The 22,904-nt window shown below is 47.0% G+C and overlaps 2 protein-coding genes across 3 annotated transcripts in view; both read right to left on the bottom strand.

Moving 5' to 3' along the window:
* Positions 1–7,781: 7,781 nt before the first annotated feature.
* On the bottom strand, positions 7,782–16,257 carry Gdpd2 (glycerophosphodiester phosphodiesterase domain containing 2). Its single transcript, XM_021629083.2, has 16 exons — positions 15,919–16,257; positions 14,055–14,168; positions 13,705–13,808; positions 13,321–13,414; positions 13,063–13,122; positions 12,732–12,830; positions 12,461–12,554; positions 12,161–12,306; positions 11,956–12,038; positions 11,686–11,836; positions 10,102–10,323; positions 9,772–9,920; positions 9,000–9,147; positions 8,779–8,861; positions 8,518–8,543; positions 7,782–8,431 (listed from the first exon to the last, which is right to left on the bottom strand). Exons 2-16 carry the CDS (start codon positions 14,157–14,159, stop codon positions 8,379–8,381), a joined length of 1,617 nt encoding a protein of 538 aa, XP_021484758.1. The 5' UTR covers positions 14,160–14,168; positions 15,919–16,257; the 3' UTR covers positions 7,782–8,378.
* A 1,744-nt stretch (positions 16,258–18,001) lies between these two features.
* The window catches only part of Kif4a (kinesin family member 4A), a 112,963-nt gene continuing 108,060 nt past the window's right edge, over positions 18,002–22,904 (bottom strand). For both annotated transcript variants that reach the window (XM_060374384.1, XM_060374385.1), the window contains 3 exons: positions 20,831–20,947; positions 18,921–19,040; positions 18,002–18,732 (listed from right to left, as the gene is read on the bottom strand). In XM_060374384.1, coding sequence (XP_060230367.1) covers positions 18,541–18,732; positions 18,921–19,040; positions 20,831–20,947 — 429 coding nt within the window. In that variant the 3' untranslated portion in view covers positions 18,002–18,540. The remainder of the gene's footprint in view (positions 18,733–18,920; positions 19,041–20,830; positions 20,948–22,904) is intronic.

The raw sequence follows: 22,904 nt of genomic DNA, 5'->3' as shown, positions 1-22,904 counted from the left end.
TTTGTTTGCTTGCTTGCTGGAGACAGGGTTTCACTGTGTAGCCCCGGCTGTCCTGGAACTCACTCTGTAGACCAGACTGGTCTCGAACTCACAAAGATCTGCCTGCCTCTGCCTCTCAAGGGCTGGAATCAAAGATGTTCACCACCCTCACCTGGCTATTTTCTTTCTAACCATACAGAATTTTATTTCATTTGTGGTTTGTGTGTGCACATTGGGGTTGTTTACAGGTAAGAAATTCATTTATAGCCACCTTCCCTGTGGCTACATCACTGAGGAAAATGCCTCTTCCTTTCCCATCAGCCATTAACTGTATGACAAGGTACTGATGATCCCATTCTTGTGTGTTTTGGAGACGGAATCTCTCGTAGCCTAGTCTGACCTCAAACTTGCTATGTGTCTGAGAATGATCCTGAACTTCTCCCAAGTACAAGGAGTATGGGCAACATACCTGATATACCTTTATGCATCTGAAATATGTTGTGCTACTTGCTCCTAGGCTGCATAGTTTCTGAAGAGGAACCAACTGGTCTGTGACTCGGTTTTACCCCTATAAACCAAATAGATTTAGTCTCTCTTGCTATTTTTTTAAAACTTTTTAAAAGATTTCATTTATTTATTTATTTTATGCATATTAGTGCTCTAAGAGGGCAGTAGAGGGTGTAGATGGCTGTGAGCCACCATGTGGTACCTGGGAATTGAACTCAGGACCTCTGGAAGAGCAGACAGTGCTCTTAACCCCTGAGCCATCTCTCCAGCCCCCTCTCTTGCTATTTTAAAGGTTTCGTTGTGTTTAATTTTCAGAAGTTTAGGATGTGTCTCAATCTGAGTTTCTTCTGTGTGATATTTTGCAGAATTATTTTATTTATGTGTGTATGTGTATGCAACACCCCCTCCCCCGGTGCGTTTAGAGAGTCACCGGATGACTTTGTGGGAAGAACTGATGTGATATGACTTGGTCTCAACAGGATGGGGCTGATTTCCTTGAAGATAGGATACCACATTGGGCAAGGGTGGAAGCCTTGTGACTAATCAGGAAAGAGACTAATGAAGTAACCCAGTTGAACAGGTAGTTTGTGACATGCACCAGAGAAGTAGCACTAGAATGGAGGTGTGATTCTGAGAATATTTTGAAGGGATACCAGATGAGATTTACTGATAGACTAATATGAAGTGTGTTCCAAGGACTTTTTTTTTTTTTTCCGAGACAGATTTTCTCTGGGTAGACTTGGCTGTCCTGGACTCACTTTATAGACCAGGCTGGTCCCAAACTCACATCTGCCTCTGTCTCCCCAAGTGCTGGGATTACAGAGGTACACCACTGTGCCCAGTTGTTCCAAGGATTCCCTCCACCTACCCACCCCTACCCTCAATTTTCTTTCTTTTTTAAAATAAAAATATTTCTTTATTATTTTATGTGTGTATGCCTCTAGTCATTGGAATGAAAATGGTCCCCATAGGCTCATAGGGAATGGCACTATTAGGAGGTATGGCCTTGTTGGAGTAGTTGTAGCCTTGTTGAAGGAAGTGCGTCATTGGGGATGGGCTTTGGAGTTTCAGATGCTCAAGCCAGGCTCAGTGTGGCTCTCTTTTCCTGCTACCTGTCCATCCAGATGTAGCACTCTTGACTACCTCTCCAGCACCATGCCCGCCTGCATGCCACCATGCTTCCTGCCCTGATGATAATGCACTAAACCTCCGAAGCTGTAAGCCAGCCCCAGTTAAATGTTTTCCTTATTAAGACTTGCTATTTAAGCTGTGGGCTGGCTTTCCCCAGGATCAGATGATTGTTCAAGGTTCCTGAATAAACTGCATTGAAAAAAAAAAGACTTGTCATGGTCACGGTGTCTCTTCACAGTAATAGAAACGCTAACTAAGACAGTGTCTGCATGTATACATGCATACTATGAGCATGCAAAGACCAGAAGAGGGCATCAGATCCTCTTGGAATTAGAATTACAAGTGGTAGTGAGCAATCTCATATGGGTGCTAGGAACCTAATCTGGGTTCTCTGCAAGACGAGCAAATCGTCTTAATCACTAGCAATCTCTGCAGCTACTGCAATCACTATTGAATAAGACAAGGGCATTTTTAGGAGGGGTCATTTTTAAAATCAGCCATTCAGATACACTGAGTTTGAGATGTCTACTAAATGTTCAAACATAGACATACACAAACTTTGTTGCCATGGTGCTCAGTTAGAGAAAAGGAAATATGGAAGCGCAACACTTGAAAGTCCAATAACTGTTATTCCTGAGGTGGGGTAAAAGGAAGCAATTTTTTTCATTGCCAATTTTATTTTATTTTTTAAAAATTTATTTATTTTTTATTAATTACACTTTATTCACTTTGTATCCCAGCTGTAGCCCTCCCTCACCGCTCCCAATCCCATCCTCCCTCCCTCATTTCCTCCCATGCCCCTCTCCAAGTAGACTGATAGGGGAGGTCCTCCTCTTCTTCCCTCTGACCCTAGCCTATCAAGTCTCATCAGGACTAGGTGCATTGTCTTTCTCTGTGGCCTGGTAAGGCTGCACTCTCCTCAGGGGGAGGTAGATTATGATGGCCCAGCTCAAGAGATTTCAGAGGAGAATAATATTAGTAAGTGGCCTAGAGACTGTTCTTATGATATTTTGGCAAAAAAATGTGGCTGTTTCCCACCTTTGTTCAAGAAAATCTGCCTGGGTCTAAATTGAAGAGTTTCCAATTAATTGAATTGGCAAAGAAGATTTCAAAACACACAAGTTAATTGATTGTGTCACTTGTTTATTAGTGGTCACTTGTATGAAGATCAATAATGAAAAGGAGCACGTTAAGCATGGAAAAATACAAAATGTACAGTTTGAGGAGACAAGGAGCCTGAGAAAATGTAATAGAGCTAAGTCCTGTGCTCAAGGAGATAAAAAGAGGAAGGAAAAGCCTGATAAAGGAAGTGGTGACCTCTTGGCAAGACCCCACCCAGCTAAGCTTTAAACCTGTGAAAAGGAATTAAAGAAAAGTATAGCAATGAAAGAAACCATAGAAAACAGAAAGATGCTGTAATTGAATTGAGGGAAGCATGTTTCAACCCCAGACAGCAGCTGAAATTGGCAGGTTCAGCTACATGGTTCTGGCATTAGAGTCAAGGATAGAAGAACTGGGTTATCGAATGTCCCTCTGTGACTAAGGAAAGCCACTGAGGACAGGTGTATGTCCCTGCATGGAGGTCTACAGAGGCCACTATGTGAAACTGTGAGGGTGAAGCCTGGATTGCCTTGGATACCCCAGGATGCTGGAGATGATGGAGAGTCATGGGATACCTGGCGAGGAAAGATGCTAGCAGGGAGTGGAACCAGCCCAAGAGAAAGAAATGTGTTTCAGTCAACAGAGCTGAAAGGAGTTGGAGATCTGAAGAGAGCTTTGACATCAGACATGGGAATGCAGAGTTTGTAGTTTGCAATGCTGGATTTCAGTCTTGCTCTGGTCCAGCATTCCCTCCCTTTCCTCCCTTTTGGAATGGTAATTTATATTCTATGCAACTGTATGCTGAAAGTCTGTGATCTGCTTTTTCATTTTGATCTTCAGGAGGTTTAAATTAAGAGATTGCCTTGTGTCTCAAAGAGATTTTGAACTTTGGACATTTACAGTGTTGACATAGACGACAGGGGCCTTTGAAGTTGGACTGAATACAGGTTTGCATTATGCTATGGCTTACAAGCCTAGAGGATCCAGGCAGTGAAGTGTGGTGGTTTGAATCATAATGGCTCCCATAGGCTCATATACTTGAATGCTTAGTCATCAGGGAGGGACACTGTTTGAAAGGATTAGGAGGAATGCATGGTCCTGTTGGAGGAAGTGTGTTACTGGGGTGGGCTTTGACGTCTCAGAAGCTCATCCAAAGCCCAGAGTCACTCTTCTCTTTTCCTTCTGCCCATAGACTTGGATGTAGAGCCCTCAACTCCTTCTCCAGCATCATGCCTGCCTGCCTGCCTGCCTGCCTGCTACCAGGCTGCCTGCCGTGATTACCATGGGCTCAACCTCAGAACCGTAGGCAAGCCATGGTTATGGTGTCTCTTCACAGCAACAGAACTCTGATTGAGCCATTTACTCTTTTCATTTCTTTTTCAAATATTCACTTTCGCCAACACATGTGTATGTGCACCTCATGCCTACCTGCTGCCTGTATACAGGCACCTACTGGTCAGAAGAAGGCACTGAATGGCTTAAAACTGAATGGATGTGATCCGCCACATACTGGCTGGGACCCAAACCTGGGTCTTCTGCAAGAACAACAAGTATTCTTAACCACTGACCCATCTCTTTAGCCCCTCATGTGTGTGTGTGTGTGTGTGTATGCAGACATGCATGCTTAGATTAGAGGACGGCTTCTGGGACTTGTTTCTTTCCTACCATGTGCTTTCCAGGGACTGAACTTGGGTTGTGTGGCTTGGCAGAAAATGCTTTTACTTACTCGAGCCATCGCGCTAGCCTTTCTTAAGCAAGGCTGAAATCCAGCATTGCAAACTCCAAACTCTGCATTTCCCATGTGTTTGTTTGTGTTTATGTGTATGTTTGTACATTAATGCAAACATGTGCTATATATGTGTAGCTGGCCTCAGTGACCAGAAGAGGATGTTGGATACACTAGAGCAGGAGTTACAGGTGTTTATGAGCCATCCAACGTGAGTGCTGGGTTCTCTGGAAGATCAGCAAGTGCTTTTAACAGCTGAGCCATCTCTCCAGCCCCATCCTTCTCTGCATTTTTAATGAATCTGTGTAAAATCCCTTTAGATTCAGTGTGTTTCTCCCTACTTCACAGGCACTCTGACACTTAGAACAGCCTGGGTCGACAAGCCTGGGAGAAGGTCAGTAACATTGAAAAGCTTTGACACTTAACAGGGAAATCTGCCAACTGCTAGTGCTCCTGCCTGAGGCCCCAGGGAGACAGGCGCCCCCTACTGGCCTGACACAGCCCTCAAGCACAGGCAGGCGGCTGTGGTTGCTAAGCGACCAGGCAGCCTGAGTGGAGACAGAGAGATTGAGCAGTTGGGGGATTTGTGAGCATAGAGACCATTTCTCTCTCCTTTTTCCGCCTCTCCAGCACCCTCAACAAATAACTAGGATAGGACGGCACTGTTCTCTGCTGTCTCATAATCTGAGCTCATTCTTGAAAACAGAGCTTTAGCAGGTGACCTCAGTCCCTGTGTGGAGAGACAATCTCTTTTGGCCCACACATGCTTTCATCTAGGCGGCCAAATAAGCAGGTTGCTGAAAGCAGAAGTTTCCTGTTTGCAGGGGGTGGAGGATGAAGATTGCTGTTCTTAGCCAACAGGAATTCTAGAAAATTGGGAGTGGGTGGGAATAATTTTGGTGATTAGTCCAGTGAAGTATCAAGCTTTGCCCACCATTCTCAACATGTGCCTCAGAAACTCCTACTTTAGCCCATTAAAATAAAGACTCCATGGGAATGACAAAATATGGAGGATTATTCAGACCTCAGCAGGGACAAGGTTTTCAGTGGCTTTTGAATTAGGTTTCTCTGCAGAGAACTGACAAAGAGATCCTGAGGTCTGCAGACACCTTTGAATAGGAACAGAACCCAAGAAGAGGGGAAGAAATAAAAAAAAAAAGTAGGAGGACAGTAGACCAGGAACTTAGAAAGCTTTTTGACTCTGTGCCCTTATTAGTATTATGCTGAAGCAACCTATCTTCATGAGGTCTCCAGGGACCAGAAAGTCACAGTTTTACTTCCAGTAAGATAGTAATCTGTCTAACTGTAATCCAAAGTAGGTCCATGCAGGCCAAGACCATGCCACAATACCTTCTCCACTGAGCCTCACCTCTGCCCTCTCAGAAGCTTCATTGTGGCAGGGCCCCCAATCCATGACAAGTAGGGGGGAGAGCTGTAGCCAGGAGTGTGTTTGTAGCCTTTCCCTTGAATGATATGAGGTTGAGGTACCTTGTAGTCAGAGAGCATTTGTCTCAGTCACTGCCTCTGTCCACTGCAGCTCCACAAAGCAGGATGGTAAGGGAAGCTCCTTGCTCCCCATGTTTCCAAACTGATCTGGGTCTGGGCTGTGCCTTGGCTCTATTAATAGCCCCCTAACCCAGCCTGCTAGCCCCAAATCCAGATGCCAGGAACTGTGAGTCAGCAGCTAAAAATAACAAGCAATTGCACCCAAAAACCCAATGAGCAGCTCCCCCTGGCCTTCTGCCCTCAAATTTTGGTCAGTCTTAGTCTCCAGCCCTGGGCCTCATAGAGGTTCAGTGCCTAACACTGTCTGGTCTTCCTAGGAAGAAGAGTTTGCAGTGGCTGGCTCAGAACTCTCTACACAGAGCCAGGAGCTAGGAGCATGTTTTGAGTTGGTGCTGGCACTCTGGGAATCTGGACACTGAAATTAGAGGGCTTCAGCCAATTTGTGAAGTTAGACCTGTGTGGCTGGAGGTTGATGGCAGGGAGAGGGGAGGGAGAGGGCAGGGGAAGGGAAGAAGAGGGGAAGGAGAGGGGAAAGGAAGGGAGGAAGAGGGAAGAGGAGAGGAGGGGTAAGGAGGGGAGAGAAGGGAAGGGAGAGCCTGGGCAACTGACAAGGGCAGAAAAAAAGTATATGAGGTAGGAAGCCAAGTATACGCCCAAAGGTAACAGTATGCAGTACCGGACAGGCTAGGGGCTCAAAGAACTGAGGTCAGTAGTCTGCTAGACTGAGGAGTGGGACCAGAGGGATTGTAGTTTGAAACTGAGCTCTTGATGTGCTCAGTTTAAGGTAATGTGGACCTTCAGAAGGGCCCAGCTCAGATGGCAGCTACAGAGTGGCCTTCTAGGGTGCTTCCAGGCTCTCACCAGCCTGCACTGCTGTTACCCCACCACACACACACACATACATAACCAATCCCGCCACGTCTGCCTGGGCTAGGTGTGTAGGTGCGAAGGACTGCGAGAGCAAGGAGTAGGGGTAGGGAGAGAGGGAGTTAGGGAGAAAGGGAGGAAAGGAAGGAGGGAGACTCCTAGCAGGCTACCTCCGTGGCCAATTCAAACTCGTCTCCATTCATAGGAGACTGTAAGTACTCAGAGGCATACTGGGAATTGTAGTTCCCATGGATGCTGGTAATCAAGGGATAGGGGACAAGGGGTGGCAGGGTCTTGTCCCAATGTGCTAATGCTCCAAGTTCTGATCTGGCGGGAGAAAAGGAATGCAGGGCCTTTTCCTGTCCTGATCAAAATCTTCATTTGACTGGCCTTTGAGTGGAGGCACGAACCAGGACGAATGGCAGTGTAATGGAGGATTGCAAGGTCAGCCACAGAGCCCCTGCTTGTCCTAGTTTTTGTCTTAGCTTCCCACTCCCTTTTTACCTGCCGCACTAAGTCAGCTCTGTACTGGCAAGCAGTAACATATTGAGGAATTTGCTCCTCCAGGGGAAGGCTAGCTGGAACCGAACCCTGCGCACGTCCCAGAGAAACAAAAAAAAAAAAAATCAGACCTTGCCCACAGAGTCTGAAGTTAAGGAACCCACAAGAAAAGCTGGTGGTAGTCATCAAGTAGGTCATTGTATCCAGGGATCCAGACCTTGTGGGAGAGCGACCACAAGGTGGAGCTACAGCGCAATTCCTGTATAAAGCTCCTGGGCCACCCTGACTGTGGCAGTAGCTGCTACTGTCCAGCCTGCTGGGGAAGGTGATGGTGTTAGTCCTTCCACCTACCGCCCTCAAATCTCCTCATGATGCTGACCCCTCGATGTCATTTAACATCCAGTTCCGGATGGAATGAGCATCCTTCCAGCCCCAGCACCAAAATGACTAGACTGTGACCAAATGACAATTACACATTCATTGAATAACAGATTAACAGGCAAGATACAGTCACCGCTCAAAACAAAAAGCCCACCTTCGGCCCAGAATTACATTGCTAAATGAGCTTTTTAGCTTCCAACCCGTAGGCGGGAAAGAAGCTAAATCGTGAGAGGGAGGAGAGAAAGGGCATGTACCGGGGACTGTCTGCATCATCTCAGAGTTCTCTGGGAAAGGCAAAATTTCCTTCAGTCATCATTCTGAGCTATCCCACCCAGACACACCCTGCATCTATCAAAGTACATGTGCACACAAGCCTAAGCCGTTATCTTGGCAATCTCTCTCACTTCCTTGCTTTAATTTTATTTGGGGAGTAACTTCTCGTCACTCACTGTCTTTCCAACTAATTCCTGTCAAAACACCAAGGGCAGCAAATTCCATGGCAGCTTGAGACATGCCCACTTTCTGGACAAAAGGCCCTCTTAGTTCAACATCTTCTGTTAGTAATGCTCTCTTCCTCAGAATATCTTATTCCAGGATATTCCACTTCAGCTTTTCTCCGTCTCTTTGACGAGTACACATGGGTCTTAGGTTGCCTTAGGTCAGGGCCTAGGCCCGGCATTCACTCCAAGGTAAAATTGTTGATCTTGGTCAGCAGCACTGCTGTTTCTAAGCCTAGGGAAGTGAGGAAGAGATGGGTCTTGTAGGGAGTGAACCCAGGGGAAATTCGGAGAAAATGAGAAGGGAAGGGGCATTCTTACCAGTTCTGTTCCTCTCAGCACATCTCCTATAGAGAAAGAGTCTTTCTATTGTGAGTTCTGCCAACTTGTAGTAATATTTTTCCAACCCACGGCTTCTCCAAACTGCTTTCCCCAGGGTCAAGACATTTTATTGGGATAAGGAAGGCTCAAAAATTGAAGAGGACCAAATCCCCATCCTAAGCAGCACATTCAAAGTCGGAGTCATCTTCCTTACCTGGGGCCTGGAGAGAGTGCCCAGGGGACAAAGGGAAAAGCACTCACCCTCTGAGGAGGAAGATACACAAAATCAGCAGAACGGAGACACAGTTGGTGACGATCCAGATCATTAAGTATTTCTGAGGGGGCTATGGAATTAGAAAAGGTCCGTCAATGGCCAGAACCCATAAGAGTAGCACATGGGGATAAGCAAGCGTGGAAGAGGACGGGTTTAGGGAGAATAAGAGATTGGAGAGGAGGAACAGTGACAGTTTTAGCGCCCTTACAATAAGCCAGAGCGGGTGATGCATCTGCTGCAGCAGCTGGCAGTCGTTGGTGGTGACAGAGTCTACCCCTGCACACCAGAGCAGGGAGAAGAGCCAAGCCTTGTTCACTACAAATAGGTTCACCGAGACATTATCCTGGTGCAGCATCCTAAGAAGTGAGGGAGAGATGGGGGGAGGGGGGAGTGTTCATCAGAATTTGCCCAGCTCACGTCTGAGACTCTCTGCCCTGAATCCGCTCTCTTTTCTAGCAATCTCTGTGATGGAGAATGCTAAAATCATCCCCGCTAAAATCATCACCCTATCTAGTTTGATTCCTGGCTATCTCTCCAGCTTCTCCTTCCTCTTTCTTGCTTGTTTTTCTATCCTTGCTTCTTCTTCCCCCCCCCCCATTAGCTCCTTGTAATCATCTGGTGCTCAGCTCAGGCATCACCTTTCCAATGCTTCTTAATGTGGCTCCTTACCCCAAACCCCAATCACTACTGTACCATGATAATTATCACTACCCAACATAAATGTGTTTTGAGTGATTTGTTGTCTGTATCTTTTGCGAGTTTCTAAACTCCGTGAAAGCTAGGACCTTTCCCAAATTATTCACATTTATTTCCTTAAGTCTACAATAAATGTTGCATGATATATACCAATCATTTACTAGGTATCCATTGTGGGAATGAATGAATGAGCAAATGAATGAATAGCTTTTGCACCACCTGCATTGGTTCTTTCCTGACAGTCAACCTTGGGGTTCTCGTTATTTCTTTCATCGGGCACTCACTTGATATTCAACAGTGGCAGGTCTTGATAGGGGAGGTTGAGAAACTGGGGCCTCTCAGTCCTGTTGCCACTCTGATGTCCATAGATCTGGCGCATTCTGGGGGCCCGCCGTTGCACATTAGCACGATCTTCATCTGGGAGCCAAAGAACCTGTGGTTCAAGGACAATGAGCCAAAAGCTAAGTAAGCCCTAGGGATTCCTGGGACAGGGGCAGAGAGGTTTGGAAGAAGATGAGGGCAGGAGGCAGGAGGTCAAATTATCATGGCCTAAGGAAGGTATGGTGGGAAGAGGGGCAGAAAGGGGGACTTTTGGGAGCCCTGGACAACATCACCATGGCTTGAGGCACTCTTGCACTCAACACAGCCTCCAGTGTCTGATTCACAAAAGTGTCATAGTATGTGTGGTTCCTAGGGGGACGGCGCAGGTCAAACATGATGGAAAGGTTGAGAGCTGCTGCTTCCTTCAGTAGGTCTTCCAATGCTGGTACTGTCTGATTCTCAGCCTCCTTCCGATCAGAGCCAGACAGCTCTTTGGCCCCCCAGAAGGGATTCCTCTGTAAGAGAGGGAAATTACTTCAATATCACAAGAAGCCTCTAGGTTTTCTCTCAGTTCTTGCCATTTGTTTGTTTTGAGACAGGTTCTCTCTATGCAGTCCTGTCTGGCCTGGAATTTGCTATATAGCTACCTAAAGCAGGCTGGCTTTGAATTCTTAATAAGCTGCCTGCCTCTGCCTCCCAAGTGCTGGGATTAAATATGTGAGCCGTCACACCCAGCTAGCTGCTCTTGATCTTACCAAGATTCTGCCCACGTCAGGGTCTGTTTTTCTCTAAATGGTTGCTTTGTTCTATATAATCTTACTCTATGGCCTTAGCATCCTACTCTTCCAGGTTGATAACTTCCCATCCCCGACTACATCATCTTTTTAGTTTCATAGAGACCTCTGTGATCTTGACCCTTTGCTTTTCTCCTAGTCCTTCAGCTCCTTTCTCATTGCACTTCCATATCCACCTAGAATCCTGTTTGAATTAACTTTCCACCATGGTCTCAAGTACATAGTAAATACCCACTGTTATCCAGCTTTTTCTGTGTCAGTACTTGAGATCATTAGTTGATAATAAGGGAAGGTGGATAGAATGGCAGAGATTTGGAACAACCACAAAGATGAATGGGAGAAAGGGCCAATCAAGAGCAAGTGAAAGGTTTGACAAGCCACACTGAGCAAAAACAGGGACCACAACACCAATATTCCCCATGCCATGGTCTGCCTGAGACAGTGTGCAGCCCCCAGTTCTAGAGGTGGAGAAGGCAAACAGTTGTAAAACTGAGTCAGAGTTTGGAAGGTGTCCACAGGTGAGAGCGAGTGGGAAAAGTCTCTTTCTCTCTCTTTTTGTTTGTTTTTCAAGGCAGGGTTTCTCTGTGTGTAGCCTTGGCTGTCCTGGACTCGCTTTATAGGCCAGGCTGGCCTTGAACTCACTGAGATCCTCCTGTCTCTGCTTCCCCGAGTTGCTGGGATGACAGGCATGTACCACTGCAGCTGCTAAACTGAGCTACTTTTTGTTTTCTAAAGACCTAGTCATATTTCTGGCCATTACTCACGCTGTTATCTCAAACTAGACCCCCATGTCCCAAGTAAGGGTTTGAAGCATATTCCATCTTAACACTGCAGAACTAGTTCCCCATTCTTGCTTTGAGAAATGTGGACCTCACTCCCATCTGTCCACGAGAAGTATTTTTATTGCTCTATTTCTGATTCCAATTGTCTTTTGCTTAGGCTCTCCTTACTATGTGGGAGTGACACTAGGGCAGAGACTGTTCTTACTGAGCAGCACAGGGTACAGCAAGTACCCATTGCTGGAATGAACTCTGCCCTGAGTTGCCACTGAGGTGGTGGCCTCTTCTTGGCTGGTGTGCTCACCTCTAGGAACCAGTCTCCAGCATTGAGTCTCTGCAGTTCAGCCCAGGAGAAGTCACTGCTGTGGGCTGAGACTCGTTCTGGAAACACAGAAGCTATGTTGGTAGTCCTGCTCAGCCGCTCATCATGCATGAGAAAGGGGACTCCATCAGAGCTGCGGGTACAAGGGGTGTCAGGGGATCCTGATCAGCTCTGCCATCTCTTCTGAGGACTGTCCCTCACCTCCACTGTGTCCCTCAGCCCACCAGCCCTCTGGGTCCCACCCTCTATCACCTGACCATCACATCTGTCTCGAACACTGAAGCTCCACACTCAGCTGTCTTCCGCAAGGACATCAGTGTATTCTCTGGGGCCAGCTGGGAAAGGGAGTTGGTGAGGAGGTAGCAGGGAAGGGTGGAGGCCTGGGAACACATAGGCCTGGTCGCTAAAGCCTAGAGGAGCGGATTCTTCTCTGCTTGCTCAGGCTTCTGTCACTTACCATGGGGGCCCCTCGGTGTCCCACAAGCCCAGGCTTGGGGGGTAAATCTCTGAATTCCATGATGCAGGGGGAAGAGATGAACAGGGGGGCCAGGTAGATGACCAGAGCGACTCCAAAAAATAGAAACAGTAACAGAACCTTGGGGCCTGTAGAAAGTGGAGGAAAGGCTTTGGGCAAAGGTAACAAGTGAGGTGGAGCTCTAGGGACAGAGAGCAGAGCTCAGGTACAGAAAACTGAATGAGCAGTTAGAGGGAGATACGCTGGTGTCCAGCGATGGTGAGTTTGGGCTGAAGTTGGCACCTCTTGGGTGGATACGGTAGAAGGTATCAGCCGCAGGCCAGGCCAGGAAGGTGATTCCAGCAACTGCTCCAATGTGAAGGAACGGGCCTGTGGCCTGTGGATAACAGCTGGTGAGGAAGGCTCTTCTTCCTTTGTTCCCTCCCACCCCTCTTCTTTCCCTCTTAGGGACTAACTTTTGGAGCGCAGAGAGAGCTGCAGTCTCATAGGACCAGGGGCAATGTAATGTTCCAGAAATAGCCATGGGCCTAGACAGAGGAGATCCAGCACTCACCTGCAGCGACAGTCGTAAACTATGCCACTCCTGCCGCCATTGGATATCCAGTCCCACAAGGCCAATAACCACTAGAAGCATAATGAGGAGCAGTAGCACCTGGGGACAGGGATGAATGACTAGGCCTTCTTTGCCAGCAGACACTCATGGTTACTGGGGCTACCTCCTCATTCGGTCGAACACACTACTATCCTTTCACTCAATAAATATGGTACTGGGTTTCAGGTCCTAGCCTGTACCCAAGGGATAAAAAGTGAAGTCCTCAAGCAAATGGCCATCAGAGTGCTGCACCCAGCATCCGCCTCTCCCTGTCATGGCCACTTCACTGTACCTTGTGGATACTATGAAGATGTAGAGGCTGTCCACAGAGCTGTAGGAGCAGGCCCAGGAGCTGGGGGTAGAGCATCAGGGCAATTAGGAGGCTTCAAGAGATGGCAAGTTCGCTTAGTGAGGATTTGCAGACTGGCATTTCCTTCCCACCCAAGAATTATCCTCTTCCCCTCAGTGGCTAGGATGAGAACCAGACGGTAAGACCTGAACAAGAATGAAGGGCTTATGTGGGAGTTAGGCCAGATGTCCCTGGACCAACCAATAGCAAGGATGCATATGTGACCAGTAGAGAGATGACCAGCACAGCGATCAGGGACCAGTCCATCCAGAGTCCCCAGTGGCGGAACAGGAATCTGCAGGAGGGTAAAGAAGCTTGTTTAAGGGGAGGAGGTGACCCAATGGGAGTTGAGAGTTAAGGTACCTAGATCCAGGAAAATAACTAGATGGAAGCGAGGAGAAAATGCTTCATAGGGCTAAGGGTTCCAGGGACTGGAGGGGGGGCATTCTTGGAGACATTTTCTGAGGACAGAAGTGATGGGATACAGGAGCCAGGTAGAGCTGGGGCTGACGGATAGTGGGAGCTGAGCACGGGGTAGGAAGTAGGGTTGGTCTGCATGCCGAGGAAGGGCTGGGTGGTACACACTCATTGAAGTTGTGCAGATCATTGAGAAGGACAAGCCCGATGTACAGCCATCCCAGGGACAGGAGGAAGGTGAGGGAGAGCAGGCCGAACCAGACGCAGTCGCACTGCAAAGGGGCAGGAGAGAAGATCTTAGCTTGAGCCCCATCTCATGCTCACGTAGCCCTAGGATGGCGGCTCGGCTTCCTGCCCTGCACTGAGCTGCTCTTCCTGTATTTGAGGGAGATTTTCTTCCCGGGGAGAGAAAAACTCTTCCTCCCAGTTGCCTATGAAAATAGTCAGTCCCCAGTTTCCATATTCCCTTCAAAGAGCCTTTGCCTTCTAACTTGCGGCCTCCCACATCCTTACTCCACCTTGCTGGTTTGCATCTTCTGTTTAGGACATTTCTTCCAGTGGCAGCTATACATGCAGTGGAGGCAGTGGGCCCAGACAGAGCAGTAGCCAGGGGACTCGGCCATAGTGAAGACCTGGGGAAAAGAGCACTTGACCATCAGGGACCTTGATAGAGGACAGAGCCTAGCCTCCCTTCCCATGTATCTGAGGAGCCAAGGGCACATAGATAGAAGCCTAGGCTGCTACTCAGCAAGAAGGTTACTTGTCACAAGGAAGACCCAGAGCTCTGGATTTCATGAGGTAACTGGCTCCAAACCTCAACAAGAGGAAGCATTTCTGCAGTCTTTCATTGCCCCTTATTTTTGATACACAGGAAGTCAGTCAGTGGTCCCTTTTGTAGGCATCATGTGTAACCATTCTCTTCAGCTCCTTCCTATTTAATAACACTCAAACCTGGGTTTGGAGTGCTTGCCCAGAGTAAATCAGGAGACATTGCTCCAGGATGGGACAAACTCAATTCAGCAAGTTAAGGCAGATCTGACTGAGCTTGAGGCTGCCAAATGCTGTCTTCCACCCCAGGAAGTAGGAGTAACCTGAAGCAGAGGTTCCCATTCTGACCCCAGGCTAAGGGAGGCACAGCGAGTTGACTAGTTGCTATGGAAACAGAGACTGAACAAACCACAAAGCCCCGACTGAAAGATTCTCTGTCTGCTTCCCAGGGGTTAGGGGCACTGCTAATAGGAGGAAGACTTCAGGAGCAGGCCGACTGGATTCTTACTCCCAGCCTTCTAAAGAAGCCCCATTCCTACCTGCCCAGCCCAGAAAATCCAAGTCTCCCCCGACCCCCGCTACCTCCAGCCTTGTCCTTTCCTGCCCAGTCATCATGTATAGTCACCCTCCACCCCAAATAGAAACCCAGCTCCCGTCTTCCCTTCCCCAGGGGCCCCACCCTTTGAGTTATCCGTAATCAAAGTACAATACACACACAGGGCAAAGGTGCATGTGTGCGTGTCTGCGTGTGGTGGCGGTGGCAGGGCGGTTGTCTTGGGGCAGGGTATTCCTATGCCTTGTGGTTCTGAGTATGGCTAAGACAAACTGGGCTGGGCTTGTGAGTGGGATTCTACCTGAGAGGGTATACGGTTTGCAGCAGCTGAGAATTCTATCTCGGAACCACCGATGGAAAGCAGGGTGTGACTGACTGTGTGTGATGTGTCGGCATACATACATGTGTGTACTAGTGGACTAGTGGCTGCCAGTACAAATGAGTTTCAAAATGACGATGTAAAGGATAATTTTTCCTCTCCTGTCCTCTCTCTCTCTTTCGTGTGTGTGTGTGTGTGTGTGTGTGTGTGTGTGTGTGTGTGTGTAACTGTCCTGTACAAAAGGACAGACCTTCCTTGTTCACTCTGTGGAGCCTTAAGGGGTGCACTGCCGGAGGGTCCCTGAAAAGAAGCAAGGTGTGTCTGCTCTTGAGATTGCTCCCTTACTTCTAAGTTCCCCTCGGGAGTTGAGGGGTTGGAGCTGGGGAAGGAAACCTTTACCTTGTGGGTCCCTTCTCCGGTAGACTGTAGTCAACCAGAAGGGAGACCACTAGTTTTCCCCATCCCAGAAACAGGCTACAGTAGCCAGGCCTGAGCACCAGTCCACACCACTTGCTTTTTCTAGGGTTTTTCCCTGTGTACCCCGGATTTCAAGAGTCTTACCTCCCTCAAGGGCTGCCTGGAAGATGGGATAAGGATCTGGCCAGTCTGAAAGACCCCAAGGAGGGAATCTGACAGAGGTGCTGCCTAACCCCCTTGACTCCATCCCTGCTGAGTTGAGTGAGCAGGTCTTCACTTCCCAGCTCCCACCGACAACCCCCCCAGCCTTCCCGAGACTTCACACCTTTCACTCAGCAAGCGAGCAGCTCTGCTTCCCAGCTCCTCTCCGAGTTGTCTGACTCCTCTCTCTTGCAGTCCCTGGCTCAGCCTCACTGGTCAAACTGGTGTCACTGTTGCCACCTACAGGAAGAAGTGTGGGTCCTCTTGCAAGGCCTACAGAGGTTCTATGGCCCAAGCCCAGCCATGGTGGGAATATGGGCGCTAGTGAGCAGGAGAGGAGGTTGCCTTGTTACTTGCTGGAGCTGGCCGTCAGGGGGCTTGATGTGAGGAATTCTTTTGTGCAGCCTTCCCCATCCCTCTGTCCCTCCTCCTGTTCCCCTCCCAGTCACTGCCAGAGGGCTTTGTCCTGGCTCTAGGAGGGAGGACTGAGGGCAGAGGAGGGAGGGAAGCTGGGGGAGGTGACCACATAAACTTTGCATCTTGGCAATGAGGAGAAGGAGCCCTGCCAGTGCCCTGGAAACTCTTGAGCATATGAGGAAGTCTAACCTCAAGCTTCCTGGGACTACAACTTCCAATCGTTAGCTTCCCTTTCCTCTTGGGGTATTTGCATTTCTACAAATTCCATCTATGTGATGCTCTAGAAGTGACTCTGTGAATTCTGGGCAGCAAATTGCCTATCACCAGACCAGGGGTCCCTGAGGATGTATTCAACAGCCTTCACTTCTCCGAATATAAGATGCTCATCCAGGATATTAGTCTTGCCACTTTATTTACCAAGCATTGGATCATGTCAGGAGGGTATAGTGTATTAGGGTACCAGGCTTTGGGAAGATGAACATATACAGAAGAAGGTGGCCTAGCAAGTTGTGGTCACAGGTTGCCTGTGAGCTGGGAGAGGACTGATGGACAGCTCCTGGATTGTGGCTGATGCAGTGACTTGGGGTATTGGTGGGAAAGGATGACTTCTTACAGATAAGCTGTCTTCCCCTCCCCCTCCACACACTCAATTTCAAACAGTGAAGGAGACTGGCTCTCTTCTGCCAGGAGCTGGTTCCCTCCCTCTCAGCTTTCCCATTGTATCCAGAGGCTCTATTTGGCAATGGCAGAGATTCCCTAACTCTTTCAGAATTAAAATGCAAAGAGAAGCAAGGCTGCTTGCTGGCAGGAAGCCAGGGAGGGCCAGCGGGTCACCTAGAGAGTCATTCTTGGCAGGTTGTTTTTCAATTTCCTTTGCTTGGGTTGTGGTGGATTCTGCTTTCTTGTATGTGGGGACGGTTTGAGAGCTTTTTAGCTGTAGAAGTGTATGCGGGGGGTAGGGTGGGGGTGGGGGCAAGTGCAGGATTCAATATGCATGAATGAGTCCCAAGACTTGAAAACTCCCAAAAGGCTTCACATCTAGCCTGTATGTGGCACTGCAAGACTGGGCCCCTTCTAGCTTCTAATTGGAGATGAGTAAAGCCTTGACCCTCTTTTCTCTTTTCAAGGGAGAAAGCAGGCAGACAACAGTTTTGTTCTGTAACTGAAAAGCAGTGTGGTTTTTATACCCATTAGTCAGATTCTAGGGCGTTAGGAATGTTGGGATCAGTAAGCAGGCACTTCTATGGCCAGCCCCAAGGGACTTTATAGAACAGTTATCAGGCAGTTGTGAAGACACCTAAAGATACCTGCGTATGTCCCTGGGTCACCTTATAAGAGAACGGGGGCCCTCCCCTTTGCCCCTCTCTCTCTTCCTTCCTCTTCCTCTCTCTGGCTCTGTCTGTCTGTCTGTCTCTCTCTCTGTCCCTTTCTCTATCTCCCTCTCTGTAACCCCCTTCCCTAATAAACCTCCCGCGTGGAACCGATCTTGTGGTGTGATTTGTGGACCCGCGTGTAACCTCTACAGGCGCACATTTCCTAACAAGGAAGAGATACACAGTAAATATATATTGGGTTCTGTTCCTGGATATATTATTCAAAAATACTGTAACTCTACATAACTACTTTTTTTGTACCTTGGTACTATCTGTATGTTAGATCATCAAGGCAAGTACATGTATTGGTGGGGAAACTGTAATAAATCTCTTTAATAGACTTCTCAAGGGCTGAGGAAAACATGTTGGGATTGTATTTCATATCCTAGCATAGAAGAATATCTTTCAAACAGTAGATGAGCTAAGATTCCTTTATTTTCTTAACATTTAAAAAAATGTTTCATTTACAAACACTTAAAAGTTTTCTAAAACTCCAGAGTTGGAATGGAGCAGGAAAGCTCCCAGACACATTCTTGAGGTGTGTGCAGGGAGGGAGTTGAGCCAGGTGTTCACCCTGCATGAGGCTCCTCTGTTAGCTGACATGACCATGAGAGAAGAACATGTTGGCCTCAGCTCCATGAAAAGACAACTAAACCGCTCCCAAAGAAAGAGCTAGTTTGTACTGGGGATTGGTTCTTCATGAGTCATCAGGAAGGTCATTTGGTTCTCTCTCCAATAGAAGCACAACACCTTCTAGAGAAGAAAAGTAGTCGCTTGCGGGTGGAAGACTTAGATAGTAAAGGCCGACAGTCAGCAACAGTCTTCTTCCTTTCAATGGCACTTCTCTTTTTCTCAATAGCAAGACCTAAAAGCTACAGAAGTCATTGGTGCCATCCCCTCCGGGCTGCACCCTGAGAGCATGGCCAGTGCAGATGGAAGAGACAATGACAAGGACCTCAGTGGGACTCTTCTTGGATAGGAGAGCACCCAGAGAAGAAGCTGGTATTGCTGGCTAGAGCTCGCTTCTTCTTCTTCCCCATGGCCTTATTTTCTTTTGATTCTGATGCTATAGGTTTCACTTCTGGAGGGTCAGAGGAAAGATCAAGAGCAGGTTCCCTCAGCAGCTGATCACACATCTTTTTTAGCATCTAGGAAAGACAGAGATAAAAAATGAATACATGGGCCCAGCTGAGCCACTACAAAGGCTCTATTAGACAAAACACCCCAGCCAGTTGATAATATCCTTTCCCACAATTATCTTCCCCAGGCTTCTATCATAGCTGATACAGAGAAGGTTGGGAATACAGTTTTCTCAAGTCTTGCATTTAGCCCTCACCTTGCTATTGGGGGTTACATAGACAGGGTGGAAGAAGCTTAATCCTGAGGTCACCTCTGTGGGATCTTCCAGTTTGACGTTTTCAGAATCTTGAGTTTGCTCAATAGCATCCACATTATCCTGAGATCAAGCAGACAGGTTTATTATACTTTACCTACCCAAGTTATAAAACAGATGGTTCCTCTTCAGCAAGGGAGCTTCTAGCTCTGAGACCTGATCAGTCAATTACTCAAAGCAAACCTACAGGAGCTACTATCTGGAGAAACCATAGGGCTTAACAGGTTCTGTCTCTAAAGGAATGATGTTTCGCTTATGAAGCAGACTCCAAGGACCTATGTAGGTCTGGAATGAGACATACTATGAAGGAGACTTGAAAATTAGGTCAAGCTGGGTGTGGTGGTATCTACCTGTAATTTCAGAACTTGGGATGCTGTGGCACAGCAAGTTTGAGGTCAACCTGGGGTATTTATCAAGACTTAGTCTTACATAAAAAGAAAGAAAGAAAGAAAGAAAGAAAGAAAGAAAGAAAGAAAGAAAGAGAGAGAGAGAGAGAGAGAGAGAGAGAGAGAGAAAGAAAGAAAGAAAGAAAGAAAGAAAGAAAGAAAGAAAGAAAGAAGAAAAGAAATAAAATTAGGCCAAACCTTGACATTTCATTGATAGTACCTATAATTTCTACCTACAATCTGCCTACAGTCTTCATTAGCACCCCTATAGGAGGCTACCTGCATTAGTATTCCTTTATGATAAAAAAAGAGCCCAAAGGATAGAGTCACTTAGGTCACAAAGTGACTCAGCATATAACTGGGATTAGAACTATAGCTGTTTGTCATACAAATGGCTAGATTGAGAACAAGGAAGCCTGAGGATTGATCTTAGTTGCTGGGACCAGCTGTGTATCAGGCAAGTCACTTCAATTTGCCTCAGGATTTTAGCTTCCTCTTCTGCAAGATGGAAACATTGGCCTAAATCAGTGGTTTTCTTTAACTGAAATCCAGAAGGCCCAATGTGAAATCAAGTGAAGGGCATATGGCTTTGATGGAAATGGAATTGTAAAGGTTTTGGGCAGAGATCTTTTTGTGCAGCAGCTTAGGATTCTAGAACCCTAAATGAAACCTTTACAGGCCCTGACTATGTCTCTCACTTTTAGCCTGACCTATAGATAGCTTGCCACTTCAATCCTCTGATGCTTACTTAGTTTAGAAGTCTTTGATATAAAAAGCCCAAACCCGAACTGTTCCTGTGTAAATGTTTAGGAAATGCATGATGAATGTTCATTACCCTGCACTTGGTAGGAGTCTTATATTATTCATTAAGAGTTGCAGCAAATACTTTCTGCCATGGGCACAGGCAGGTATAAGGAAAGTACAGAAATTGAACTTGCTTGCTGTTGCTCTTTTCAGGGCACATTTTGTTTTCCTGAGTTTGCTCTTCCTAAGAGCAACATAAAAACAGCTACAGTTAACTTGGCTCATAACAGTGACTAGTAGATTACATTCCTGGGGGTCTATTTCCTAGAGCCATGGAATGCTTGGCTCTATTAGGGTCTACTAACTATATTCTCAAGATGTCAGAAGGATTAACTTCCTCTCTGGAAGCTGCCATCTCAGCACATGGCCTTCACAGTTCCAGCTAAGCCTCTGGACTAGTTTGATCCTGTGTCTCTATCTACTTGTAAATTCTTGTTTTCCTGTTTCTTGTTCTTGTTTCAGAAATCATCCAGAAGCTTCTCATCTAAGGCTGGAGGTTGGGGGTGGGGAGTGCATTCCTGAGGACTGAAAGGCTGGGTGTAGAGGGAAGAAATGTAGGGTTTACTATGTGCGAGATTACATGTTTCAGGGTAGAAGGAGAAAAAGGATAGGAATTCCTGAGCGGTTTTAAGGGATGATAAGGGGAAGCAAAACTGATCTTACCTGACTCTGCTGGCGGTTCCGACACTTTGTGGGGTCACAGCTGCAATCCACATTACAGTCTGACTTTTGCTTTCTGCATCCACATTGCTTGTTCCCACACCAACCTTTGCAGGAACACTGCAAAACAGGTTTGTGGACAGACACATCACTGAAAAGATTAGGTGGCCATTTTAAGGTACCTTCCCTTCATGTGCAAGTCTTTTTAGTAACAAAGGAAAAGTGTCAATATCTTTATCAACTCAGTCTTCTCTATTCCCTCCTCTCATTTAACCATAATCACCAGGAAGCACCTTAGGTTAACTAAGAGCAGGTTATACTGAACCATTCAATGCTCTTTTCTGGGTAGTATAGCTGAAGATAAGTAAGAGGGCTGTACTAACATCCTCACATGTCAAGTATCGGGTAAGCACTAGTAACAATTTCACGGGCGAAGACCTACCAGCAGCATGGTAGTTAGGTTTACTTAAGGGCTGAGTCAAATTGTTGTCTACCCAACTATATTTCTACATTTTGTCCAGTGTCAGCCGGGGCTTTGTTCTGAGTACTAACTCATCTTCAGCATATCTCTAAAGATAGGAAATACAGTCACTGAAACCAGGAGGGCAGAAGGCCTGCAGAGAAAAGAGAAATGGTGGGTGGGGACATCTCTGCAACAAGCTACAGACCTAAGTCAGAATAGGCTTCTGGGAGGATACAAGGGGGATTCTAGCTGAGACTCCTAGTAGCAGGGGCCATGGAGACTGAAGAGGACATCCTTTATCTAGTCAAGATTCCTAGTGGATGGAGGAGATCACCCCCCCCAAAAAATAGGAGAAAAAAACCCCTCCATTTAAAACCTACCCTTACCTACAAGACCTTCAGGGACAAAGACAACAGATAGAGCAGAGATTGAGGGAATGTCCAACCAATGCTGGGCCCAACACTAAGACCAACCCCATGGAAGAAAGCAAACCTCTATCATTATTGATGATACTCTGATATGCTTGCAGGCAGGAGCCTACCAGAGTTATCCTCTTAAAAGCTCTGCCCAGCAACTGCTAGAAACAGATACTGAGACTCACAGCTAAACAAGGGGGAAATACCAGGAGTCTACTGGAAAAGAAGGGGCGAGGATAAATGAACTTTTAGGTTACAAAACTCCACAACGAGATCATCAGAGCCAATCAACCAGTACCCAGAAGGGCCTATGGTGTCTGAAGTGCCAACCAAGGACAATGCATGGTACAGACCTAGGTCCTCTACTTATAAGTAGCCAATGGGCATCTTAAGCCTCATATGGGCCCATGAGTTAGGGGAGTGGGGGATATCTCTGACATGGACTATGTTGCCTGCTTTTTGTTCAGTTCCCCCTGATGGGACTTAGCTACCAGGTCACAGGGGAGGAAGACAAACTCAGCCTTCATGTGAATAGATGAGCTGGGTGTCTGGGTAGGAGGGGCTCCCCTATTCTGAGGAATAGGGGAGGGGGGATGCATGAGGGAGGGTGGGACTGGGAAGAGAGGAGGGAGGGGCCTATGATTGAGATGTAAATTGAATTAACAAAAATGGAAAAAAGTCACTGAAACTGCAGCTTTCATAGTACACACACACACACACACACACACACACACACACACATGCAGACACATACACACACACACATACACACACACAATGTTATAGCCAGTTTACAAGGTAGCATCTTTATCAGGCTCTAACGATGGCAAAAAGCTGGAAGAATGATTAATAGTTAAGATAACAAAAATCACAATCTAAAAATATTTTGACAGGGTAGAATAAGCTGTAAGTACAAAGAAAAAACACAATAGGGATAAATTAAAAATTAGCATTTAGGTGTTCTGAAATCAGCTATACAAGTACAATATATGGGGAGATCTAGCTTTAAAGTAGTCTGTGCAGTGGGTCATGGCAGCCCAAACTTTTAATCCTAGGACTCAGGGAGGCAGAGGCAGACAACCCGACATACACAAGAGAATTCCAGAGTAGCCAGGGCTACACAGTGAGATCCTTTCAGAAACCCAAAACAGTCCCTTCCAATCTCCCAACAAAAATGAATCCAATAGTCTGGTGATTA

The sequence above is a fragment of the Meriones unguiculatus genome, chromosome X (genome assembly GCF_030254825.1).
Source record: "Meriones unguiculatus strain TT.TT164.6M chromosome X, Bangor_MerUng_6.1, whole genome shotgun sequence".
NCBI lineage: Eukaryota > Metazoa > Chordata > Mammalia > Rodentia > Muridae > Meriones > Meriones unguiculatus.
Note: the sequence above shows the minus strand (reverse complement) of the source record. Positions and strands in the feature narration are given on the sequence as shown.

Excerpts from the sequence above, each read along its gene's own strand:
- Gdpd2 (XM_021629083.2), bottom strand. The coding sequence starts at position 14,159 with ATGGCCGAGTCCCCTGGCTACTGCTCTGTCTGGGCCCACTGCCTCCAC. Across the intron at positions 13,809-14,054 it reads AGAAGATGCAAACCAGCAAG|TGCGACTGCGTCTGGTTCGG; the intron begins GTGGAGTAAGGA and ends GCCCCTTTGCAG. Across the intron at positions 10,324-11,685 it reads CTGGAGACTGGTTCCTAGAG|AGGAATCCCTTCTGGGGGGC; the intron begins GTGAGCACACCA and ends CCTCTCTTACAG.